The 22,831-nt window shown below is 54.6% G+C and overlaps 1 protein-coding gene across 4 annotated transcripts in view; it reads right to left on the reverse strand.

Annotated features, from left to right (window-relative positions):
* The window catches only part of BCL11A (BCL11 transcription factor A), a 54,980-nt gene extending 36,407 nt beyond the window's left edge, over positions 1 to 18,573 (reverse strand). The window contains exons 1-2 of one of the 4 annotated variants that reach the window (XM_065739423.1): positions 18,145 to 18,573; positions 12,962 to 13,291 (exon numbers count right to left, since the gene is read on the reverse strand). In XM_065739423.1, coding sequence (XP_065595495.1) covers positions 12,962 to 13,291; positions 18,145 to 18,199 — 385 coding nt within the window. In that variant the 5' untranslated portion in view covers positions 18,200 to 18,573. The remainder of the gene's footprint in view (positions 1 to 12,961; positions 13,292 to 18,144) is intronic. The other 3 variants (XM_065739425.1, XM_065739424.1, XM_065739422.1) reach the window with 3 other exon arrangements.
* Between the last annotated feature and the right edge of the window lie 4,258 nt (positions 18,574 to 22,831).

A 22,831-nucleotide genomic window follows, 5' to 3' on the forward strand; every position in this document is an offset into this window, starting at 1 on the left:
AATTTGATGTTTTATAGTCCTCCTCTCAGATTATGAAACAATACAGTGCCTTTAAAGCAGCCGTGTCTGTGTCAGGAGTGCGTTAAGAAGCAGCAGCAATGAAAATGTTTGACAACGTGAAAGCAGCCATAAATTACATGGCAACTGTGTAAAAGTCGTGATGAAACAAATAAAGGGCTGACCTAGAACGTGTCTGATTCACGGCGACAGCCGAGCAAGCTCCCCATGCGCACCTCTGCACCGTGGACCCCTCCTTGCATGTGACCACCAGCATCCACACCGCTGCAAATCATCACCAGCTGCAGCAGGGATTTTGAGTTGATGTTTCCATCACCTACAGCCTCCTTTGGCTCCCAACAGCCTGCACTCAAAGGTGGGGAGTCCCAAAGAGCCCACCGTACCCCCGAAGATGTACGAGGTTGGTTTCTCGGGGGATGAGCAACCCTGGGCACATTGGTGAGCCCCAGAAAGAGAGAGACCACATCCCCCATGGAGCTCCAACATGGGGGACGAGCTGGAGCAGCAAGAGCCCTGCTTGTGGTATGGAAGCTGCAAGAGGAAATGGCACGATCATCGGGTAACGGGGTGCCCTGTGTGCAGGGAAATCCACATACACGCGTAGTTGAGGGCTGGGAAAAAATCCCAGGGTGCCAAGCAGCTGGCAGATTTGCAGTCACACCAGTTGTAATCTGACATGCAACTGGGAGATCAAGAGGAAAACCGGTTTTGGGAGGGAGGTTTCCAGATCCACAGCACTGGCGTACAGCACCTTGGAGCTGTATCCCACAGTCTCTTCCCAGCCTTTGTACTTTCCTTCCGCAAAGCACAGTTGAGTGCACTGTGTGCAATGAACTACAAGGTAAAAATGCGAGGGGGAAGGAAAAGGAAACATGACTGCGATCTTCAACCTGCCACGTTACGGCTGATGGGGATGAGCAAGGCCTTTGGGACTCAGTGCCCTCTGCACAGCACAGTGCACCCGGCGAAGTCCTCGCTCTGTGACAGGATCAGCCCCACGGGACAGCACCCAGAGGTGCTCGTGGGGAGAGGCACTGGACAGGTGGTGAGCCGCTGCTCCCTTCCCCGCACCCTGACAGCAATAAGCTGGACAGCTTCCCACCCCCTGCTCTTCTCCCTGCCCAGTGCATTAGGAGGCAGCCCCCAGCTCAGCCCTGGGCCGCGAGGAGAGGGCTGTGGGCTGCAGAATGCAGGGGGACGGGGCTCTGGAGCTGGCAGTGTGGCCACACATTGAGCAGTTGGAAAGGTTTGGCAATGCACCGCCGCAAGGCAGACAATCACCTTCCCACCGAGCTCAAGTGTGCGTGAGGGGCCCAGCTTCATTTTTTCAACCCGGGGCAACTGTGCCATCTCCCAGACTCACAAACGTGAGCACACGCACACGGCAAAGCCACCCTGCTCTCACACACACTGAGTTTCATTTGCCTCTCAGAGCACCACAACCCTTTTTGTCCTGGGCCCTCAGGTTACTGGCATCACAACAACTCTTTTTTTTTTTCCCCAACAGCGAGCCAGGAAAGATGATAGAACCTGCGTGCGTGGCCAAGGGACTGGTCTCAACTGGTTCAGAGGGAAAACACGAAGCCGTGTCTCACCCCCTCCTTGCCTTCGGCCAAAAGACCTGGGAGCATTTGATGTACAGTCAGCAGATATGAAAAAATATATACATTGAGAAGGCTTGGGGCTGTGACACTCATCAAAACCTGGGCCCGGGCCAAGTTCATCTGTTAATGGCCAGCCTGGCCCTGCCTCCTCCTCCCTCCTCTGCTTCTTCCTCCCTCCCCACCAACGAGACATCGATTATGTCTGAGCTTTTCCCTTTCTATTCAAGATAAACAAAGTGCCTCAAGTTCAGGGCACACCCTGGGACCCTTGACAAAGCCATCTATCATCCTGTCTGCTAAACCAGTCTGGCCACACTGCCGTGGAGGAGGCTAATGCTTCCAGCGCACAATTTTCCCTTTGTGCTGCTGCCCTATTACCACTAACCTCTTTCTTCGCTACCTTCCCAGGAGCAGATGTGCTTGACCACTTTGCCTAAGCCCCTCCTGGCAAAGGCATTTCGTGTTGAAAGCAAGCTCGGGGCTGAAGAAAGGAGCGGGACCCCGGCTGCCCCCTCCCTGCAGCACCCAGCGAGTAACCAGCCCTGAGCCCCTGCCCTTCCCCACTGGGGATGGCTCTCCAAGAAGGAGTTTGGCATAAATCACATCCACTAACTCATCCTGATTTGCAATTAAATGCAAATACACTTTTATAGCCAGCATGGAGTGTATTAATTTTAACAGCAAATGACAAAATAAGAATACAGTCCCTCCAATACTAGTAATGAATCGCACCATAAATTACGTTCGCGGTCACGTCCGTTACAGCTCACTCAGCGCTTTGAGTTCCACGTGCACATCACGTCGGCGACCCGCGTGGCACCACAGCACACACTGCACATCTCCGCACCTCCCACACGTCCCCGCTGCCACAAATGGCCCGGATCTGCAGCCCAGCACTGGGGCCAGGTCTGGAGGTCACGCCGAGCCATTATGATTTAGGTCACCGCGGGCCCTTGGTGCTCTAAAAACCGGGGTGCTTATGAAAACCAATTAATAGGAAATCAGAAATGGTCACTTCTGAAGGTGAGCCTTCAGCAGCCTTACTGCTAGGATGCAGCTGCCCTGCCAGCTCCTGCCCCCGGCCCAGGGTGTCCCGGCCCTCACGCGCTCGCCAGCAGATCCTCCCCACATTCATTAGGCACCGCGGGGACAGGGAGGTTTTTCTGAGTCCTTTGTTTTGCGAGGACAGCTGTGCGCCATTCCCACCCCCCTCCCACCCAGCCCCTCCTAAAGAAATAATTAAATCCAATTAGGACCAGAAAATAATTTACATTTCGCTTCGGTGTAAGATAGAAGGGATGAAGACCACGTGAAAAATGTTGCAACGAAATCTCATTCCTCTGCTACTGGTTTTGCCTGCTTTTGAATCAGAAGCTATTGCAAACCGCTCTGTAAAGGCCTGCTGATCAGCTTGGTGCTCCGCAGGGACAGAGCAGGGAGGCACGAGAGAAAACATCCTGCAGTGCCCTGTGCCTGCAGCAAGCCTGAAGCATGTGGTCCCATCCTGCTCCTGCCCTGCTCCTTCTGCTCCCAACTCCTCGCCTCACCGCAGCGCAGGCTCCTCCGCCGTGGTTTACTGATTTACAGAACCTTGGTATGTGAATGGCAAAAATTCCTTGGCATAAGTGTATGTTTGCTGATCGCGTTTCAGATCATGTGTTGTTCATTATGATGACTTGCTCAGAAACAGTTTGCTGCAGTTATGTGGGTTTGCCTTGGACATTTTTTTCATCTTTTAGTACACTGGAAACAGCAATGGCGGGGGCGAGGTAGGAAGCCAGTAAGGAAACACTTTTGTGTCTACACGTTACCTCGATGCCTGCTTAAAAATTACAGCAAGGGACAGACAATATTCCACGATTGAGCAGAAGAACAGAAAGGAAATGGAATTACCAAATCACCTCCTCGAGACGAACACAACGTCAAGTTTTCAAGCGGAACATTTCTTTTTTCTGAATGTCCCTGGAATTGTGTGTGATTTGCTATTTATACACTTCTGAACTACCTAAAAATACATCCAGCTAGCCCAAGGTACTGCATTTGATTTGGCACGTTATTCCAGCAGCTCTGGTAGAAGGCCTCCCTGCCAGGCGGGGCACCAGCGCGAGCACTACCTGCACAGCAGGGCAGCAAGTCTGGGACACGTTCATTTCTAAAAATACCGACCCCTGCCTTGCACAGATCTTCCTTCTGAGACGCGTTCTGCCAGCTGAGAAGTCAATGTGGTACGGCTCAAGGCAATGCAAGCACTTGGGATGCTTTGCCTCCATCCACACCACGGTGCCCCAGCTCCTGCAGGGCTCTGGGTGCCACCCCGCGCCCAGCACACGGCGCGGGCGTTTACTTTTTTGTCATTTTTGTCAAGTAAATTATCCATTGGATTTCATCGTATCTTACTAAAGCAATTACATCAAGAAAACGATAGTGCGTGTGGAATCAATTATGCATGCGCCTGGCCAGAGACCAAAGGCTATGAAGTCGGAGAGGGCAGAATCGTTCAACACACACAAATAAAAAGACCCTGGATCTCACAGATGGACCCCATCAGTTCATCTTACTGCTGAAAAAGTTCATGCACTTAATAATTTATTTGTGTTCTGGATACTGTTTCCCAACTGAATATTAACAACTTTGAACTGCACCGCGCTTTTAGCATGGTATGGGTGAAAGTCACCAAAGGGCAACACCAGGTCTACTCCGAGGTTAAAACTGTACTTATGTTCCCTACACAGTGGTCATTTTCCTCCTCAATTTATTTGCTTTCATTAAGCAGTCCCTTTAATCGGGGTATCAATTCTCTCTCTATTCATCTTTTGCACTGGCCATCAGCCCCCAAACCCGCGGAGCACCAGTTGTAAAAGGCAGCCAGCCCACTCTCAAGCCCAGGGAGGCCAATCCTACAGCCAGAGCCAGCAACAGGCGTGGCGGGATGGGACACGCAGATGTGGGACTGAAAGGTGTGGGACACAGAGGCGAGGGGTGGACAGATGCGGGACGGAGAGCTGAGGGACGCAGAGGTGCGGGATGGAGAGGAGACAGATTCAGAGAGGTGCGGGAGAGGTGTGGGCTGACTGTGCCCTGCTCACTGCCACCCAGGACATGGCTGGGAGAGGGAAATGCCATCCCTGCCCAGCACAGCTCTCTCACCCAGAGCTGGCAGCAGGAGGCAGGATGTGGCCCCGCAGTCAGCAGGATGCCAACACTCAGCCCCTGTGCCTGGCCCAGCAACAGTAGCTTGCCAGCAATAATTATTTTGCAGATATCCATACAGAATTTCTTTTAAAGGAATGTCTCCCCCAAATGGGAACAATTTCATTCTACACTTCCAACAAAGTGTACTTAACATTAAAGGAGAACTGATAAAACATATTTAATTACTCAAGGTTAGACTTCTAATTCCTCAATTCACTAAAGGAAACTTGGCAAGGAGATGCATCATTTTACTGCTTTCTGCTGGAGCATCTGAGGGAGAAGAGCCACTGAGGCAGCTAATACACAAAACATGATCAAAAGTGATTAACAACAGCTTCATATGCAAATTGCATTAATGAAGGAGTGCAAAGTCATCATGTAAATTAAATATGTCAAATCTCTTGGTGAACTTTCAATCTTGAGAAGAAAAAGCACTGCTTTAATTTTTTTACATCATCAATTTTCCAGGATTGAAAATCTAAGAATCTTGGTGCTATAAAACAATTTTCACCTTTTTTTTCTCCTTCGGCAGGCTGACAGGCTGGCCTGATGTGTGCCGAATGCACATGTTAATAGGCCAATCAAAAATGCAAAACAATTCGCAATTACTGCAAGGACCTAATGGTCATTAGAATTTACAACTAGGTAATGAACTAAAGTCTGCCCACACCATGCATATTCATAAAGCAATTTAGCCTTTGAAGATTAAAGAAGTGCTTAAAATTCAAATGAGCTTTAGCAAATTATCAGATTCATCCAAAAAGCAAAAGGGTTTCTCTTCCTGTGATTTCCTTATTTTTTAATGCAAAATTGTTAGATCTTCCAGACCGAGCTTCAACTAAACACGGGGCTCTGAGTCAAGCCAAAGGGGCCGCAGACAAACAGAGGCAGAAAACATTGTTATGGACTTTGTTCATAAAACTAAGCCCTTAGGAGCTGAACCTATCTCTAAACACGGTAATTTATCAAAAGCGGCACAGACTCGCTCTTAGGCAGCATTGTGCGCCGCTCTCCGAGAGCAGATTAACAAGATTTCCGCCACCCTCCAAAAAAGCCTTTTTTCCCCCCAAGTCACATCTTCCATGTAAACATCGAATGCACGATAAAAAAACCTTATTTTCAGCCAAGTCGCGGGCATGAATTCCAAAAACTTTCCGCCTCGCAAGGAGGCACCATGAAACCGCACGCCCGAGCGCGGCAGCCCCGCGGGAGGGGGCTTGGGGCAGCCCTGGCTGGGAGCAGGGGGTCAACCCACGGCCCCCCCACAGCAAGGAGGGCTTTGTCCCCCTTTCTCCGTTCGCAGGGACAGAACGCACCCACGAAAGCGATTCACTTCTTTCCGGCACCCAGCGAGCGGCGGTGACAGCCCACCCCGTGCAGAAAGTGGGAGCCGCAGTCCCTGACCCCCCCGGCCGACACAAAGAGGCAGCCCCGGCATAATGCCTGCTGTCAGCAGCTGAATTATTTTTATACAGGAATTTTTATCTCCATTGTGCAAACAAGTATGTGTCTGCGCCGACTTGTTAAGCAATCCACTTGTATGTAGAATAAGATATTTTTTTTCCCTGGTACCCGCCACACAGCTCCGAGATCAGAAGAAACACATTCACTTTGAAGCTCCTCGAATGTTTTAGTTAAAAGGACAGCGGTTGTTTTCAGAGATCCAAGAGCATTTTTATCAGAATTTAATTTTTCCTTATTGATTTTTCCTAGCGTAGCGCACGTTGAACACAGGACAGTTTACCGTTTATTACAAAATGACGTGGCCTCCAAATAATCCTTCAGGAGGGACCGCTCTGCTGTCAGTGCAGCAGCACTTCACCTCCTTCCAGGAGTCGCAGGCACCCCAAGACCTGTTTCTACAGAGGACGGTGCCCGCCGTGGAAGGCTGCAGCCGCCCTCCTGCAGCCCACACTGCCGCACGGCTGCTGCCCTGCCGTGAGCAGGAGAGCTCGGCCACATCTCTTGCTCCCAAAGACCAAACTTGGCAGCCGACGTGCAGCCCAGACGCTTGCTGGGCGTCCGAGAACACCCAGCTGCCACGGTGCGGCAGAGTAACCCCGAGAGGCAAATCAATCGCTGCGAATTTTCAGAGGGGGTGGTTTTCTTTTTGCGTTTCGTCTTTTGCCGCCCGCCGCATCGCACAGGCGATGAATCCCGAACTGAACTCCTCACTTCCTAAGGAGCAAGGAACCGTGAGGTCTGTTTATTTAACGAAGGCATGAGTTGTAGTAATAATAGCACACTAATACCCGCAACAACAATAACAACGCCGTTGAAGGCACGATTCTTCTCTGAGCCTTTGTTGTTCGGCAGTCATTCCATTGTCTGGTTAGGCAGAGGTTTCCTATCTGCACTAGGATCATGCTGTAGGTGTAATTGCCCTGCACTCACAGCACGGGGCGGGCAGGATGCGGGCAGCGTGGCCCTGTTGCTGCCGGACCCACAGCCCCAGGCAGCCCTCCGCCCTCCGCCCCAGGAGCACAGCAGCCGGGCCAGCCCCGAGAGCCCCGGCAGCGCCTACCTGGAGCGCGGCTCCTCCTTGACAGCTATTGCACAGCCTCGTTTCCTTGGGGGTACTGCAGCTGTCGGGCTTTGCCTCTTTCTCAGAGCTCGGTGTCTGAGCTATGTGCCGCGAAACACAACAATGGAGGCTCCGTCCCACACGGGCCGGCCCTGTCAGGCAGCGGGGCTGAGAGGTCCCGAGGGAGGGCGGGCAGAGGAAACGCTCTGGTGCCCTGTTTGCAAACTCGGAATTCAGCAGCTTTCTGGCCGCTCTTTGTTTTGGGAAGCGCTCTGCATTTTTCTTTGTGCGTTTTGTGGCTTTCCTACAACTGCTCCTGACAGCTGTTGATTTCAGTTAGGAAAAATCCTCCGCCAGCCCGCAGTGTGGAGCACAGCAGTCACAGAGGGCAGCCCCCAGGCCCTGAGGATGGGGGGCTGCAGCCACACCTGCAAGCGGGCACCACCCCGTGCCCGGTGGCTGCGCCCTTTGTTTCAGCCAGACCCCAGTACTAAAAGGGACTGAAAAAGGAAACGAACGACCTCAAGCGTGAGATTAAAAATGTTTGCTGATACTTGGGGTAATAATTCCCCAGCAGACCGACACCAACGTGCTTCAAATAACCACGCTCCGTGCCACGTTTTCTTTCCTTCTTCCCTCACTCACTAACCAATTTTGCTGAGGAAGAGCACCTATACAAAATGAGGAAGGAAGCAGAGATTTTCATTCTGCTTTAGATCAAAGCAAAACAAGAACGTAAAGCGTGGCACGTTCAGTATTTTTTCCATCGCTGTCATTCACTGCTCTCTCAAGTTTGGTACAATTCCCCAGGCCTGCTGCACGTTAAGCTTGCTGTGGGTGGCTTTATTACAGCACAGTGGTGAGAAAGCATTAATGTTCCTGTGTTGCATTTGACAGGACATTTCCAAGCACTCATCTGAGCTCGCACTTCAGAAGTGCCTCAAGGTGCCACCGCCACGCTCCCAGGTCCAAGCAGGAGGAGCACCAGCTCCCTGATGGGATGGGGCAGTCCTTGCCACACCGCACCCCACAGTCCCCAGTTCCACGCTGTGCCCTCTCCAAGCCCCCCAGGTGTGAGCTCCGAGGGTTGGGGGACACGGTCAGTGTGTCTCTCCAGCAGAGCTGGTAAGCAAAGTGACCCAGTGCCACTCACTGACGCTGCTGTACCACTCGATTTGGTCTGCAGTGCTCAGTGCCCCTTGCTGCCAAAGCCACACACCTGCACCTGGGATCAGGACCCCAAGACTGGTGGAAATTCATTAGGAAATGGGAAACAGCCCATCCTAACTACAGTGATCCCGCTGTTGTGAAAGGATGCAGTAAGTCACAATGGAACACGCACTGATATCGACCACAACAGGTCCAAACCTGCTGCACTAGGTGCCACTGGGACACAGACCAGGCCCAGCGTGCTTCTAGGGTCAAGACAACAAACCAGCTAATTGTGGGGCCACGTTACCGTACAGGTGTAGGTCTTGATGCACTAAATCCTACCAAGCTCAGCACACTTGTTGAACTCCAGCAATAGCCACATAAGGCCCCACCTGTGGGGCAGCTCCAAGGAGTGAGATAACAGTAGTGCTGCTCGGCCAGCAGGTCCTGCATTGGGAATGGCACCGAGCCAGTTCAGCTGAATGGCATTTACTGCAGGGCTGCTGCTCTGGGTACAACGGGATGAAGCTGGGGAGGAAATTCTGATCAAAAAATTGTCTCTAATGACGATCCATGCAGGCAGACGACCAGAGTCTGAGCTCCCTGAGCTCCCACTGCCCGACACTGCCTCTCAAGCATCCTTAATTGTCTTCATTGTTTGAATTAAAGAAAAAACAAGTTCGCGTGCTGAGGGTTGCACATGCCAAATTGAGTGCATGCCTTTGCTTTAAGGGAGGCATTACAAAAATACGGAGATGTCTCAGGAAGACTTTCTCTTACCGCACTAATTAGAAGGTGGTTAATTGAGCCCTCCTCAGCTCCTTGCCTCATTTTCCAGCAGCACTTCTCACTCCAGCTTCGTGGGGCCAAACCTGCTCCCAGCACATGATGTCAGTGCATCCCATACCACCCGCAGGCCGCCTCCGCACAGGGCCATGAGCACCCTGTCCACACACACATTTCAGCCCATGGGGAACTTGACCATTAAATATCACTTGTAATAAGAGGAAGAATGCAGAACATATTTCTGATGCTAAACAAAAAAAGATCTGATTGACTGGGAGCAATTTAAAAAAGAGAGACGGAAGGTAGTAACACTTCTGCCACTTCCCTGGAACAATCATGCTGAAGCAGAGGAAAACTTTCTACCCTGCCTCGTTAGAGTGAACTCATATTTGTGTTTCCAATCAAGAGTCATCTTTACATTAAGCATCTACAGCACCGAGGCTAGGAAAACAAATGCAAGCTTTGCACTATACAAAGGACAATGTTGGCATCACGTGTTTGTGTCTTCATAAAGTGTTATTTCCAGAAGGCACCAGGGAAGGCCAACAAACCACAGGCACTTCTCCAGCCCTGCACGAGCACTGTTCCAACAACTTGATCCCCATATTTTTTACATTTTTCCCCAGAAGTAAATTTCACAGCCGTACAAGCCACTACATTGAATTAAGCTTTCAAAAGTCTTCTGACAATGCCAACAATTGAAAGACACTTCTGCAGCTCAATCATGCAACCATTGTGACACTTCTATTTACAATTTGTCTTAGAAAGAGTTTCTCTGACATTGTACTTTAACAAAACAGCCAGGCTGCCAGTTCACAACCTTTCTCTGCTTTATTTATTACCAATGGGGCTCGCACACAGCGCTGGTCCCAGCAACAAGCCCCTGGAAGCACCCGTGTGCTTTTTTTGTTTTGGGGGGCTGCACAGGCTGAGCTGACTGCTCCTCATGCAGAGAAAACAGAGTGGATTTCACCCTGAAATGCTCCCACTTTCGTTTTTTTCCCCCATGAATGTAATCCAAGTTTTCATCTTATTGCCCCGACGCAAGGCTAACTGTTCTGCTCAGATGTCAACGATTTTTTATTCGGCACAAAACAAAACAATAAGGAACCACAATTGACAACAGAATACTCATGGCAGCTACTAATATCAATCCAAAAAATTGTCTGTGGCATAATGACTTGACACCGACATTATCTCCTGAGAACAGCAATAATCAGATGTACATGATTCAGAACTCAGTACCAAATTATGTCCACTCTCCCTCTGATTATTAGAGGGATTTCTTACGTTATTTTTCCCCGTTATTATATTCGAATCCAACAAGCTGCTCAAGAATTAAGGATCCCAGCACTGCCAACGGCTTACATCCCTCTTCCCAGTGCAGCCACTTGGCACTCACCAGCACTGGCCACAACCAGAGGGGCTCTGACAGGGCTGGCATCATCGTGCTCCTCCTCGCCCCGAACAGCCTCCCTTAATTCCCCCAGATTTATACATCCCACCAGCGGAACGCTACAACCTGACACGGGTGGACGATAAATATTTCTTCAGTCTTTTCAATAAGTGAACAGCAATTTTACATTCACCGATCTCCAGATACTTCAGTTAATATTTCCCCCTATTGTAAAATACGAGACCGGATCGCTAAACCCCAGCCGCAGCGCTCACTGCAAATCACAGCCTGCTGCTATCTGGTGCTGAGTGTTTGACATACATATTGATGAAAGCTGCCTCGTTGGACTCACACAACAGATCCTATTAATTCCCAGTTAAATTTATGACATTTCAGCTACAGCGCCAGATCAGCGTGGCTCCCAATTTTACATCACATCAAAGCAGCGCTCGCCCGCCCGCAGCCAGGTACGCACACGTGTACATTGCCCACTGCTTACTGCTCATCCCATGGAGCATTCAAGGTGCTCAGGGTGCCAAGGCTGCGTGGGTGCACGGGGTCCTCGGGCTGCTCAGGGTGTGCAGGGTGCTCGGAGTGCTGTTCCCACTCCATCCTCGGAAGCACAATGCCTGCAATACCTCTGTGCCAGTTGGAGCAGCCATCGTTCTGCGTTCAGTGCCCCAGCATTTGCTCCTGCAGATGATCTGCTCCCTAGCCATGACCCACCTCCAGGCAATTTACTTGCTGAACACGGCAAGCACACCCTGCACCCACAGCCCACCTCTGTAAGACAACAGTTGTTTGGGAACCCTTTTACATCACTGCTAAATGCATACCTCCTAGTCACTCACGTGAGAGAGCACCAGCTCGCTTAATTCCTGAATATTTTTCCAAAAGCAAAGTCCTGCCTTTTTTAAAAGAACTTTAATTTTTTTAACTCATAAACTCAGTATGTCCTGATAAGACAGAGTGAAGTAGATAAAAAGGTGAGAAGCATCCAAGGCTCACTGCAGGGACCCTCCACAGCCCCAGGGCCACGGCTGTCCCAGCCCCAAGCTTGCATCTTGCTGCTGACCCCAAGGACTGCTGCCGGGCATCGGGAGCGGCGCGCGCGTCCCACACCAGATGGGCTCTGGCCACATCTCCAGGGCCAGGTCCTGCACCGAGGAGTCCCCCAAGGCCAAGCTCACAGCCTGAACAGCCTATTTGCAACCACGCAGAGGAGTGCTCCTAATTCCTGCCTGACAGACACTGCATTCTGTCTTTGAAGCAGAGCGGCTCAATATGTAAATACAGAGTTACATCACACCACCGTTCCTCCATATTTGGTGATTTAGTATGGCTCCAGCTCTCAGAAGACCACAAATCCCTTCCACCAGGCTCCCACACAATTAATCACGGCCTCCCGTTGTGTTCGTTTGCTGCGTGTCACAGCCACCACGTGGAAATGGGCACTGCCCTGTGCCACCCCGGGAAAAGCCCCCCCCAGCATCCACCTCTGGCAAAGAGAGGATACGGAATTTTTTTAACCTCGTTTACGAAACGTTTGCACAGCACATGGCTTTCCAGTTTAAAAAAGAAATGCTAAGTAAAGGAATAATTTACCCTTTTTTTTAAATGTGCTTCATGCTGATCGTTGCACAAAGCAGAACTCGGCCTCGGACATTTGTACAGATGACATGTGGTTGTGTAAATCACAAACAAAATCAAGATACATCTGTCAAAACCACCATCAGAGACAAGAGTGAGCGCAGAGAGGCATTTATCATTTGGCTGAGGAGGCAGGCTGCAGAGAGCGGCCTTTCCTGTCAAACCAACCTTTTGAAATTTCCAACATGCCCTTAAACTTTTCGCATAAGCATGTCTGTGCGCTTCAGCAACTGCCCTCTCTACTCTGGCCTGGCCAGTCGAAAATGGCATCTTAAAGTCAAGGTCGGTGGTGTCACTTTGCCATGGGGCTGTGTTTAATTACAGTCCATACGCTGACAGCCAATATGGAACCTAGGCCGGCTGATGCTCGCTTAACTCTTTCACTGCCAGCTCTACCCACGGCTCAGCAGCTCCTTCCCCGCACACGCACGCACGGGGCCGGACCTCCTCCTGCAGCACCACGGGCTCCATGGGAGCACGGCTGCACACAGTGCTGCCAGACACACTGGGCTGCACTGCACGTGCCTGCTGCTCTGCCTCTGCTCTGCCACCAGGAGCACAGACGCCGCAGCGTGCGACCACAGACACGCAACTGGAACAGAAACGAGCCTGCCAACACTTCTCCTCGTTTTGATTTACCTGCTATGTGTTCCTGTTTGGGGCAAATCCCTCTCGATGACGTTGACAAACAATCATCATCCTCTGGCGTAACCTGGATGCCAACCTCCACGGGATTGGATGCTTTTTTCAGCTCGCTCGGTGAGGGTGAGGGTGGCTTATCCACAGCCTTCTCTAAGCAGAGACTGCCATTGCATTGTTTCCGTTTGTGCTCAATAAAAATAAGAATGTCCCCCAACGGGAAGTTCATCTGACACTGGCCACAGGTGAGGAGGTCGTGGTCCCCTTCTGGAGCTCCCAACGCGCTATGGTCAGGTTCATCATCAGTGAGAATGGCTTCAAGAGGTTCAGCTGGTTTTGGAGAAACAAGAGGAGACACGTCAGAACTCCAGTAGTGAGCACCAGGCACCACGAGCACAGCCCCCCCCCAGCAAAGAGGTGCCCCACAACCGAATTTATTGGCCACCAGAAACGCGGCGTGCAGGAGCAGCTGCAGCCCGCAGAACCTTGCCACCGTATCCGCTCTCCCAGATGAGGACAGATTTCTGACTCGATTGAACGATTTGCTGCTAAAATCGAATGAACAGTGTTCGGGAATATGCTGCGAAGCTGCGGTGGTGCTAGGAAAACAAGTGAATGCTGTGCTTTATCTCCGGATGTATTATTTATGTACATGAATTCGAGGCTGAAAGCACTGCACACGCTTCCACACACACAGGGGTGTATTTCCCCAAGCCAGACCCACTTGGTACAATGAAGGGGTGAACAACATGCGTGCGTGTGACCCCGGTGTGCAACGTGCAGGCAGCACGAGCACTGCAAGCAGAGGGAGAAAGCAGGGGGATGGGGCCCTCCCCACGCAGGTGTGTGTGCTTGTGCCACTGCCCACGCTGGTGGCTCACAATTAGCACTCCGAAAAAGCAGGAGCCACTCACACAGAGAGAGGGGAGGGGGAGAAAAGGAAGAAAGAAACAGCAGAGGAGCAACTGATAAAAATCAAGTGCAGTCAAAATTCCTGCGGGGCGGGAGGAGGAACCTCTCACTATCCAGCTGCTCCTCGGGGTTCAAATAAATTCCAAATTCACCAACAATTCCACCCAGAGAGATCAACCGAACAGGATACAGCGCAGCACGTAAGGACACGAGGCAATCAGTCGTTTCTCCTTTTTCATCCTGAAATGAATGCCTGCATGCCTAAATTCTCCGCAACGTGTCAGCACCGGTGGCCTTTCAGCACACACCAACCAGCGTGGCCAAGCAAATGCCACAGTTCTTAACAGCAGAGAGAAAAGCTTTCTGTAAGATCGAAATACCTCAGCTCGTGTTGTCAAAGTCGACGAATTTTCTGAATGAGCTCCAAAAAGCTTCATTATGAGGCTATTTCTGTTCACATAATCATCAGAGGATGCTCTAACAAGGTAGAGTCCTCTTTCTTCTCCGTTTGCCTCTCCTGTTTTGTTTTTTTTTCCCTGAGTTTTCACGGCAATACCTCAGCTCTGCACCGACAGCCCCCACCACCGTAGGCTTGCAGGAACAAAATACAGCAGCACAGTGCTATTCTCCAGCACGTGCCAATGGCAACGGCAGAAAGGAGAGGCTGCTGCCAGGTAACATGGGAGAGACAGAACACAACTCCTCAACAGTTAACGGGTCTGACCTTCTTTAGCTAGCTGCCAATTTCACGTTTAATGAACTTAAAGCCACAGAGAATCAAAAAATAGATTTTAATTTGGCTGCACGATATTGGAACTGATTTTGATAAAGTGCAAAAATCGTGTGAACTCAGGTCAAATTTATTTCAGCCCTGCCTAGGCTGAATGCTGGGGAGGAAGATCTGGAGTAGCTCCCAGTTGTGCTGCATGAAATCGTACCGGGAGAGCGGGCTGCCGCCCGTCCCTCGGCTCCAAGTAGGGCACGGGGATGCAGCCCAGCAGCCCTTGCCTCTGGTACCACTTCTCATTTAACAGAAGGTCAGCCATGGGAGGATGAAGGTTACGTTCAGGCTGACAAAAGCAACGTCTCAATCACCTGCTTTCCTTCCCCACGCGCAGAGCGAGCGGCTGCGTTCCTGGCAGCCAGCGGGATGGGCTGTGGGATTGCTGCGTGCCATTTTCCTCCCCAACCATCCCTTGTCTTCTTCGGACAGAGGGAGCAAAGCGGCACGGGACTAATTCCTCCCGTAGCTCGCTGCACACACCACAAACAAAGGTATTGGGGCTGGGTGGCAAATCCAACTTGTGCCTCACCAACTGCACAGCGAAACAGGCAAAACAAACAGCATTCCCTCTGCAGCTCACTCAGCCCGGAGCTCTGCACAGTCATTCCTCAATTACAAGGTTTTCCCGCGGCCTGATTTATTTCTGACGCCGTCAGTGTTATTTAGCAGGGCAAGGGAACGCGGTGCTGAGACACCAGACAGTTAGAAGTAGTGCTAAACAACAATAGACTTTGCTAAAGTCTGCTCTGCCGGGGCTGATTTACAATCAAACCCAGGAAATGAAGTGGTAATTCAGAGGTTGCTGATTACACCTCCACATTTCACCTAATTAATTTTATAGGAGGCAAAGTTCTTGAAAATAACAAGACGATCAAATGTACAGATATAAAACCTGTAACCTCAACATTTTCTATGCTCTTAATGTAAATTATTGCTAATTAACGAGAATTATACAGTAACATATGAAATACGGCTGGCATCGCACACCACGCTCGGCTCCAAGTCGAGCCAGCAGAACACGGCTGGATTCTTACTACTTTCTCAAAATAAAAACTAAAAAACACAAAAACCAAAACCAACGGATCTGCGAAGGACGCCCGAATACACGGTTCACCTGGCGCACCCCCGGGCTGCAGGATGCGCCCTTTCATTTTTGTGCGAGCTCCATTCCCTGCCTAGGTACCTAATCATTCGTCCCTGTTTTTAATGCAAATTGCTCTGCCATGAACATGTCTCTCCGCTCCTCCTCGCCCTCCTGCTCCCTCCTGCTCCCCGTCCCCAGGCACCACAATCTCCCCCCGTCGGCTGCGGTGACCCGCGCGGATTTTCTCCTGCCCGAGAAAGGCAAGAAGGGAAGCGGCGCGCAGAGGGACCGAGGCCGGCTCGGCTCGGCTCGGCTCGGCTCGGCTCGGTTCGATCCGGCCCGGCTCGGGAAGGCAGAAAGGAGAGCTTTAGTGGCGTGGGGGGGGGGGGAAAGGTGCTTGCCTCGTGCCAAACTTGCTCCAACTGCGGCCGGAGCTCGTGGCCCGAAGCGGGGGACGAAGCGTGGCGAAGCCGGGCGGCCGGAGGGGAAAGGTGGGAGAGTGGGGCCAAACTCCGCTCAAAAGTTGCCGCCCACCCCCACCCAGAAATAAAGAAAGAAACAAAAAGCCAAAACGACCGAGAAAAGCAGTCCGCCTGGCCGGGGGACGCGCGGGGGCTGCGGGGCGTCCGGACCGGGGGCGGCTGCGGCGGGCGAGCCGCCGGCAGCGGCCGAACAGAAGAACAAAGGCGAGGGGAGAGGGGCCGGCAGGGAAAAGGAAAGGGAGAGGAAGGGAAGGGGCCGGCGGCTCGCCCTCCTCCCCCCCACCTCCCCCCCCCCCCGCCTGGGCCGTTCTGAGGGCTCAGAGGACCGGCCAGGTTCAAGTCCGCAGCCGGCGGGGTTTTTGATGTCGGTGTGCCTCCTAGCGACCGCCCGCCACATCCCGCCCGGCGCATCCCGCCCGCCCGGCTCCTCGGTCCCGCTCCTCCCGTCCCGCCGCTCCCGCCCCCGGCCCGGGGCCGCACACGTGCGGAGCTCCCGCGCCGTGCCCCGCTCCCCTCCGCCGCCCGCCGCTCCCCGGCCCGCGTACAACGGGGCGGCCCCTCCGGGACGGCGTGGCGGCCCCCGCCTCGGGATTGGCGTCCCCGGGAGCTAGCGAGCGCTAAGTGCCGAGGGAGTGCGTGCGGGAGCGTGCGGAGAGCGGCGGGGAGGGAGGGGAGGGAAGGAAGACGGCCCGGAAAGTTCTGCAAAGCGTTGAGCGGGGACTGAACGGATCGCGCCGGGTCCTGTGCCGGCCCTGGGAGGGAGCAACACTCGGTGGGAAATAATGGGGAAAAAAAAAAAAAGAGATGGGAAGAAATAAAAGGCAAAAGATAAAAAAAGAAAAAAGAAAGAAAGAAAAAAAAAAAAACTGCCGCGAGTAGCGCGTATCGTTTCCCTTCCTACCCGCTCACCCGAGAAAAAGGGGATTTTCCGTCCCTTCCCCCCCCCCCCTCGCCCCACATCTCTCTGCAACCCGAGTTGCCCTTTGTTGTGCGCTGAGCGATCCGCTCCGTGGCCCGCCCGGAGCGCGGTGCCGTTAGAGGGGAGCGGCGGTTCCGCGCCGGTACCGGGCGGCGTGGACTCCGTCCTGGGGAGAGCACGTTGGGTTTGGGGCTCAGCCGCGGGCGCGGGGATCGCGGCCGTGCGAGCGCGGCGTGCGCTCAGCCCGGGCTCGCTCTTGTCTGTGTTTGTTGGCAGGAGGCTTCTCGCACACGCGGCGCTTGTAAACATTCAGACACGAGATTTTTCCCAATCAAAATCCACTTCCACTTTTTTTGAAATTCTTCCAAAAAATAGTAAGCGAGGGAGGCAGCGCGAGGCGAGGGCGAGGAGGGAATCCCTCTCGGCGCGCCACGGCCGCCCGCCCGGGGCCGCCCCCAGCCCCAGCCCCTGCCCGAGCCGAGCCGAGCCGAGCCGAGCCGGGGACGCAGAGGGCGCGGGGGGAGGTGGGGCGGCGGAGCGCCGCGGCGGCCGGAGCGGGTCCGGCCCGCACCCCGCGACGGAGACAAAAGGCAGCCGGGCCCGAGCACCCGCACGCCCCCGGCCCCGCGGAGGGTGCGGAGGCGCGAGCGGCGGGGAGCGGCGGGCTGCGCTCGCCGGACTTTCTCCGCGCCGCTCTCGCCGTCGCTCGCGCTCGGCCGGCGCCCGCCGCCGCCCCCGGCTGCGCTGCCCCGCGCTTCGCCCGCCCGAGCCCGGCTGTGCTGCCCGCCCGCGCGGGGCGCTCTGCGGAGCGGGGCCGGGGCGCGGGGCGGCGGGACGAGGCGGGATGAGCGGAGCGGCGCGGGATTGCGGGCGGCGGGAGTTGGCTCTGCTCCGCTCACTCGCTCCCTCTCACTTTTCTTTCTTTTCTTCGCGCTCTCGCTCGAATGGAAAATTAAATCCGCGAAGGGGGGAATCGCAGGAGTCGCTCCGTGGCTTACTTACGCGAAAATTCCCGCTTGCTTAAGTGCTGGGGCTTGCCCTGCTTGCGGCGCGACATGGTGGGCTGGCGGCGGCGGAGCGCGCGGCTCACATCGGGAGCGCCGGGCTGCGGAGGAAGGAGGCTCCCGAGAAAATATCTTCATCAATGTCTTTTGACATCCAAAATAAATTAGAAATAATACAAAGATGGCGCAGGGAAGATGAATTGTGGGATAGCAGTCATGGCTTTTTTTTTTTTTTGTGCGAGGAAAAAAAAGAGAGGGAGAGAGAGAGGGAGAGAGAGGGAAAGAGGGAAGAAGAGAGAGAGCGAGATGAAAAAAATGGCAAAAGCCCCCCTGAGCCGCAAGTTCAAGTGCGGACGTGACGTCCCCGCGAACTTGAACGTCAGGAGCCTGGATGGACAGAGACATACAAAACATGGGCAGGGCGAGCCGGGGAGAGGGGAGGAGGGAAGGCGAAGGCAACACCAATGGACACTCATCGGGGGCTGGACATGAAAAAGAGAGCAGGACAAGCCAATGGCCGAGGACCGCGGGGGGGAGCGGGGAGGGGGCGCGCCGGGCGCACGCCGCCGGAGGGCCCCGGGGCCGGGGCGGAGGGGGGCGGCCGGGAGAGAGCGGCCGCGGGGCGAGGGCGGAGGGGGCGGGGGGAGCGGTACCCGAGCCCGGGAGAAGGACGGGAGGCAGGGGAGCGGGGAAGGCAAGAGAGAGAAAGAAAGAAGGTAGCGGCAGCGCGCACACTCTCACACCCCCGCTGGAAAAGTAAATACATCGCTGAAGCCAGAGGCGTGGGGGGACGACGACGACGACGACGACGACGACGACGACGACGCTGGGCAGGCTGCCCCTCGAGAGGGGCGGGGGGTAGGCTGAGGGAAGCCAGCTACGAGCCGGGACCACCCAAAAGGAAGGGGGACCCATCCGGAGCCGGCGTCCCCTCTCGCCCCGCTCCCCCCCCCCCCCCAACCTCCGCGCTGCGGAATCCCCTCCTCCCGGGATCCGCGGCCCGGCCCCGAGGGACGGCGGCGGCGGCCCCCGCGGAGTGCCGAGGGGCGGCGGGGACCCGGCCCGGCCCGAGGAAAACTTCGGCGGGGAGCCCGGCGTGCCCCGGAGCGGGGAGGGGTGAGGGGGAAGGGGGGCTGGAGGGTGGCGGGAGGAGTTCCGCGAACGGAGGAGCGGGAGGAGAAGGCGCGGGAAAGGAAGGAGCGGGGACCCCGCCGCCCAGCCCCTCCGAGGCCGCACTTGGGGGGATGCTCGACGCCGGCCGCAACTTCCCCGCCGCGCGCCCGCAGCCGCCGCCGGCTCGGGGAGGGCTCAGGTTGCCGCAGGAACGGGCTCGGGAGCCGGGCGTGCCCGCACCGCCGGGCCGAGAGCGCGGAGCCGAAGACGGAGAACGCCGGCGGTGGCTCAGACGGAGCGCGGGAGCGGAGCGGGGACCTGTTGACCGAGCGAGGCGAGCCCGTGCCGGAGCGGGACCCCGAGCCGCGGGCAGCAGGCAGCCGAGCCGGGCCGGGCCGGGCCGGGAGCGGCGGGCAGCGAGGGCTCCGGTCCGCGCGGGGCCGGCTGAGCAGCGGGTGCTGCGGCCGTGGCCGTTGTTACCATGTGCTCCGTGCGGAGCGCGCACGAACGGGCGGGCGTGTGCGGCACAGGTACGTCCGTCCGGTTTGATTTAGATATAATGGAGCGTGTAAAGCTTTTCGAGGTAACGGCAGTGCAGAAGTAATGACTTTATTAGCTCTGAAACGTTCTGCAGTTTCGCGTTTTAACAGCGGCTCCGAATAATTACAAGTCATTACGCAGCCGTGTGCGCTCTCCGAAGCCCACGTACGGCGGGATACCCGCATCCCGATCCCGGCCGCGCCGTGAGTCCGCCCCGGACGGCTGACGTTGTGCAGATGCTCTCGGGAACGGCAGCGAGCGAGTCACGCCGGTCCTCAGCACCGGCACGGACGAACCGCAGCCCCTCCTCGGCTCCGCGCTCCCCCCGGCCGGACACCGGTCGCAGAAACGCGCTGCCATGTGATGGGAGGGCGACAAAAGACCGAGAAAGCGGGCGTCGGGAGGCGATCTCAGTCTGCCGTGCCCGCGGGCTTTATTGAAACAGGTGGGTTTGTGTTTTGCTGTGTTTTAGGAGAAAGAAGGCGGCTGTTTCACGAGCGGCCGCGCTCACGAGTGGCTGCATTTACAAGCCCCGCCGCGGCTTTTGCCGGGCGGTCAATCCCGACGCCCCGACCATTATCCGCTGTATCCCGGAGCCCTGCGGGGTGTGTGCCGGCTCGCGGCCGTCACGAGTGGGGGACTTCTGTCCCCGCGGTACGGTTCCGGCTCTGATCTCCCCCGCCTCCAATGGCCGAGCCCTGCTGTATGCTTTATAACGCGTTGACAAGTTTCCTAAGAGACTTTCTGAAATCACGCGCGTCTATTCGCGTCGGTTACAAACTCCTCGGTATTTTTAGCGCCGAGTAGATCTATATCCTAATGCACTGAGAGGGAGCGTAAATCATGGAGGATTTCATAGCCCCTTCAGTAGTTTTCTGTATGAAGTACGGGCGGCGTGGCCTCCAGACGTAACCTTTTAGAAAAAAAAATAAAAAAAAGACGGCTCTTTTATTTTATGCTGTAAAGTGCTTTTAGCTTCAGGAATCTGAACGTGAACGCGGTCCACAAACAGCTCCTGCGACGGGCTTTGGCTGCGGTCCGGCCCCGGCTCTGCGCGGCTGTAGGGCGGCTCACGGGGCCGTCCCCGCCCCCCACAGCCGGGCCCCCCCGGGCTGGGCACAGCCGCACCCGGGGAGGGGCCGCGGGGCCCCCGGAAAGGCGGAGGTGGAGGGGGTCCCGCGGGCAGCGGCCCCGGGGAAAGCCCCAGCGCTGCCGGAGAGGCGCAGAGGAGCCGGGGGAGGGGGGGGCTCAGCCGCTGCCCTTCCTACAGCATCCCCTGTGCACCTCCCGGACTCGCGGTGCGTGGTCGGGCTGCACCGTACCTGCGGCACAGAGTGATGGCACTGCTCAGTCGTGCAGCGCTTAAACACGGTTCCGATTTTTTCCAAAGGAAATGTGGCAGGCGGAAGGATGGGTGGCAGCAAACCTGGGCAAGCGCTGAAGATGGCGCAGCAATAGGGCTGGGACAACTGGCCCGCGCCTCGCGCATCACCTCCCTCCCCACCGCGGCCTTCCCCTGCCGTACAGCAGCACGGTCCTCCCTCCAGTGGAGCCTGGAGGCTGCTGTACGAAGGGACAGCCTCAAATGGGGGAGCACAGTCCTCCTCCCTCTCGCAGACAGGCACACGGCCCCTGAGTGGCACTGAGGCCCGGAGGCACAGAGGAGTGTGCTGCACCCTGCTGTCCTTGCCTGCCTGCTGTTTTAGCCACAGACTTGGCAGTGGGTGAGTTCAGGAACTTCGATGGGCAGATGTTCCCGCTTCAGTTGTCATTCGCTGATGTCAGGAATCTCGCATGCCAGCTCGGTATGGAACATTGGGACCAAACACAAATTCCAAAGCAATGCCAGTCCTCGAGCCACGTAGCCACATAGTGGTGGTATCGTGGGCACGGCCCTCACCACAGTGATAGCCTCAATCAGGCAGAGGCACCGTGGGCGGAACCGTTATCGCAGCGGGCTGACTCCCCATGAATGAGCAAAGGACGTGCACGTCCTAGCAATAGCATGTACATTGGTACTGCAGGATAAGGAGCATGGGCATCCTGCTTCCCCTTTTTGTTTGTTTCTTTTTACTAAGGGCTCAAGATAAACTATCCTGAAAGCACTTACTAGCAAGCACAGCACGCGCAGCAGCAGGTCTGTGAAGGATCACACACTTAGGTGTACTGGGTGACAGAAAGGTTTCATTATGGGCTGCTCTAGATGATCCAGAACAAAGTCTCGAGCTTGAGGAGAGCTCTTCCAGAGGTTGCAGCAAGGTCTGGGTTGTCAGCCTGCCCCTGCTTGCACAGCAGTGGAGCCCTGAACCTTGACTGGGCCATCTAGGGATGGCTATAAAACGAACGGCACAAAGTACTCGGGAAGTAGGTTCAGATAGCAAACCCCTCCTCTAAGAGCACGCATCCTTGTGCTTGTGGGTAGGCAGGCAGGGGAGGCACTGCTTACGAAGGATGCCAGCACCAGCTCGCTTTTAATCTACTGTTTCATTTGCGGCCAAACTCTGGTTTTAGTTTCCACTGCTCCAGAAGTTACTTTACTGTTTGTTATTTTGTATTTTATATGATTTTATTTTGTATTTTTATGTGTGTAAGCGAGCATTTGTTCCCCTGGCATCTTGTATCCTAAGCTTCAAGCCAGTGCCCTGTAAGCTTTGTGGCTTTAGAATTGACAATATATTGTGAATCCATACAGCCTTAATCATAGCAACATCAGCAGCCGCAGTATGAGGAAAGTAGCAGAGCTTTCATTACTAAAGAGGCACAGTAGTTAAGGTCTGTCAGTGTTCCTGTTACAATCCCCATCTTGAAGAGGTTATAACTTGGGCTGTGTAAATTTGATTGAGCTGAATCTTGGGACTCAAACTGTCAGTCCATATAGGGAATTACTTTATGAATAATTGGCTAACCCACTGCTTAATTCAGAGGCCTTTATAAAACGATTTTTAATGGGTTTTAATGTTTTTTTCTTTTACTGACATCTAGGGTATGAATGTGGTACTTCCAGCTCTTTTGAAGCTCCATATTGAACAGCA

The sequence above is a fragment of the Cyrtonyx montezumae genome, unplaced genomic scaffold (genome assembly GCF_038088225.1).
Source record: "Cyrtonyx montezumae isolate F1298 unplaced genomic scaffold, pur_monq_1.0 scaffold_24, whole genome shotgun sequence".
Lineage (NCBI taxonomy): Eukaryota > Metazoa > Chordata > Aves > Galliformes > Odontophoridae > Cyrtonyx > Cyrtonyx montezumae.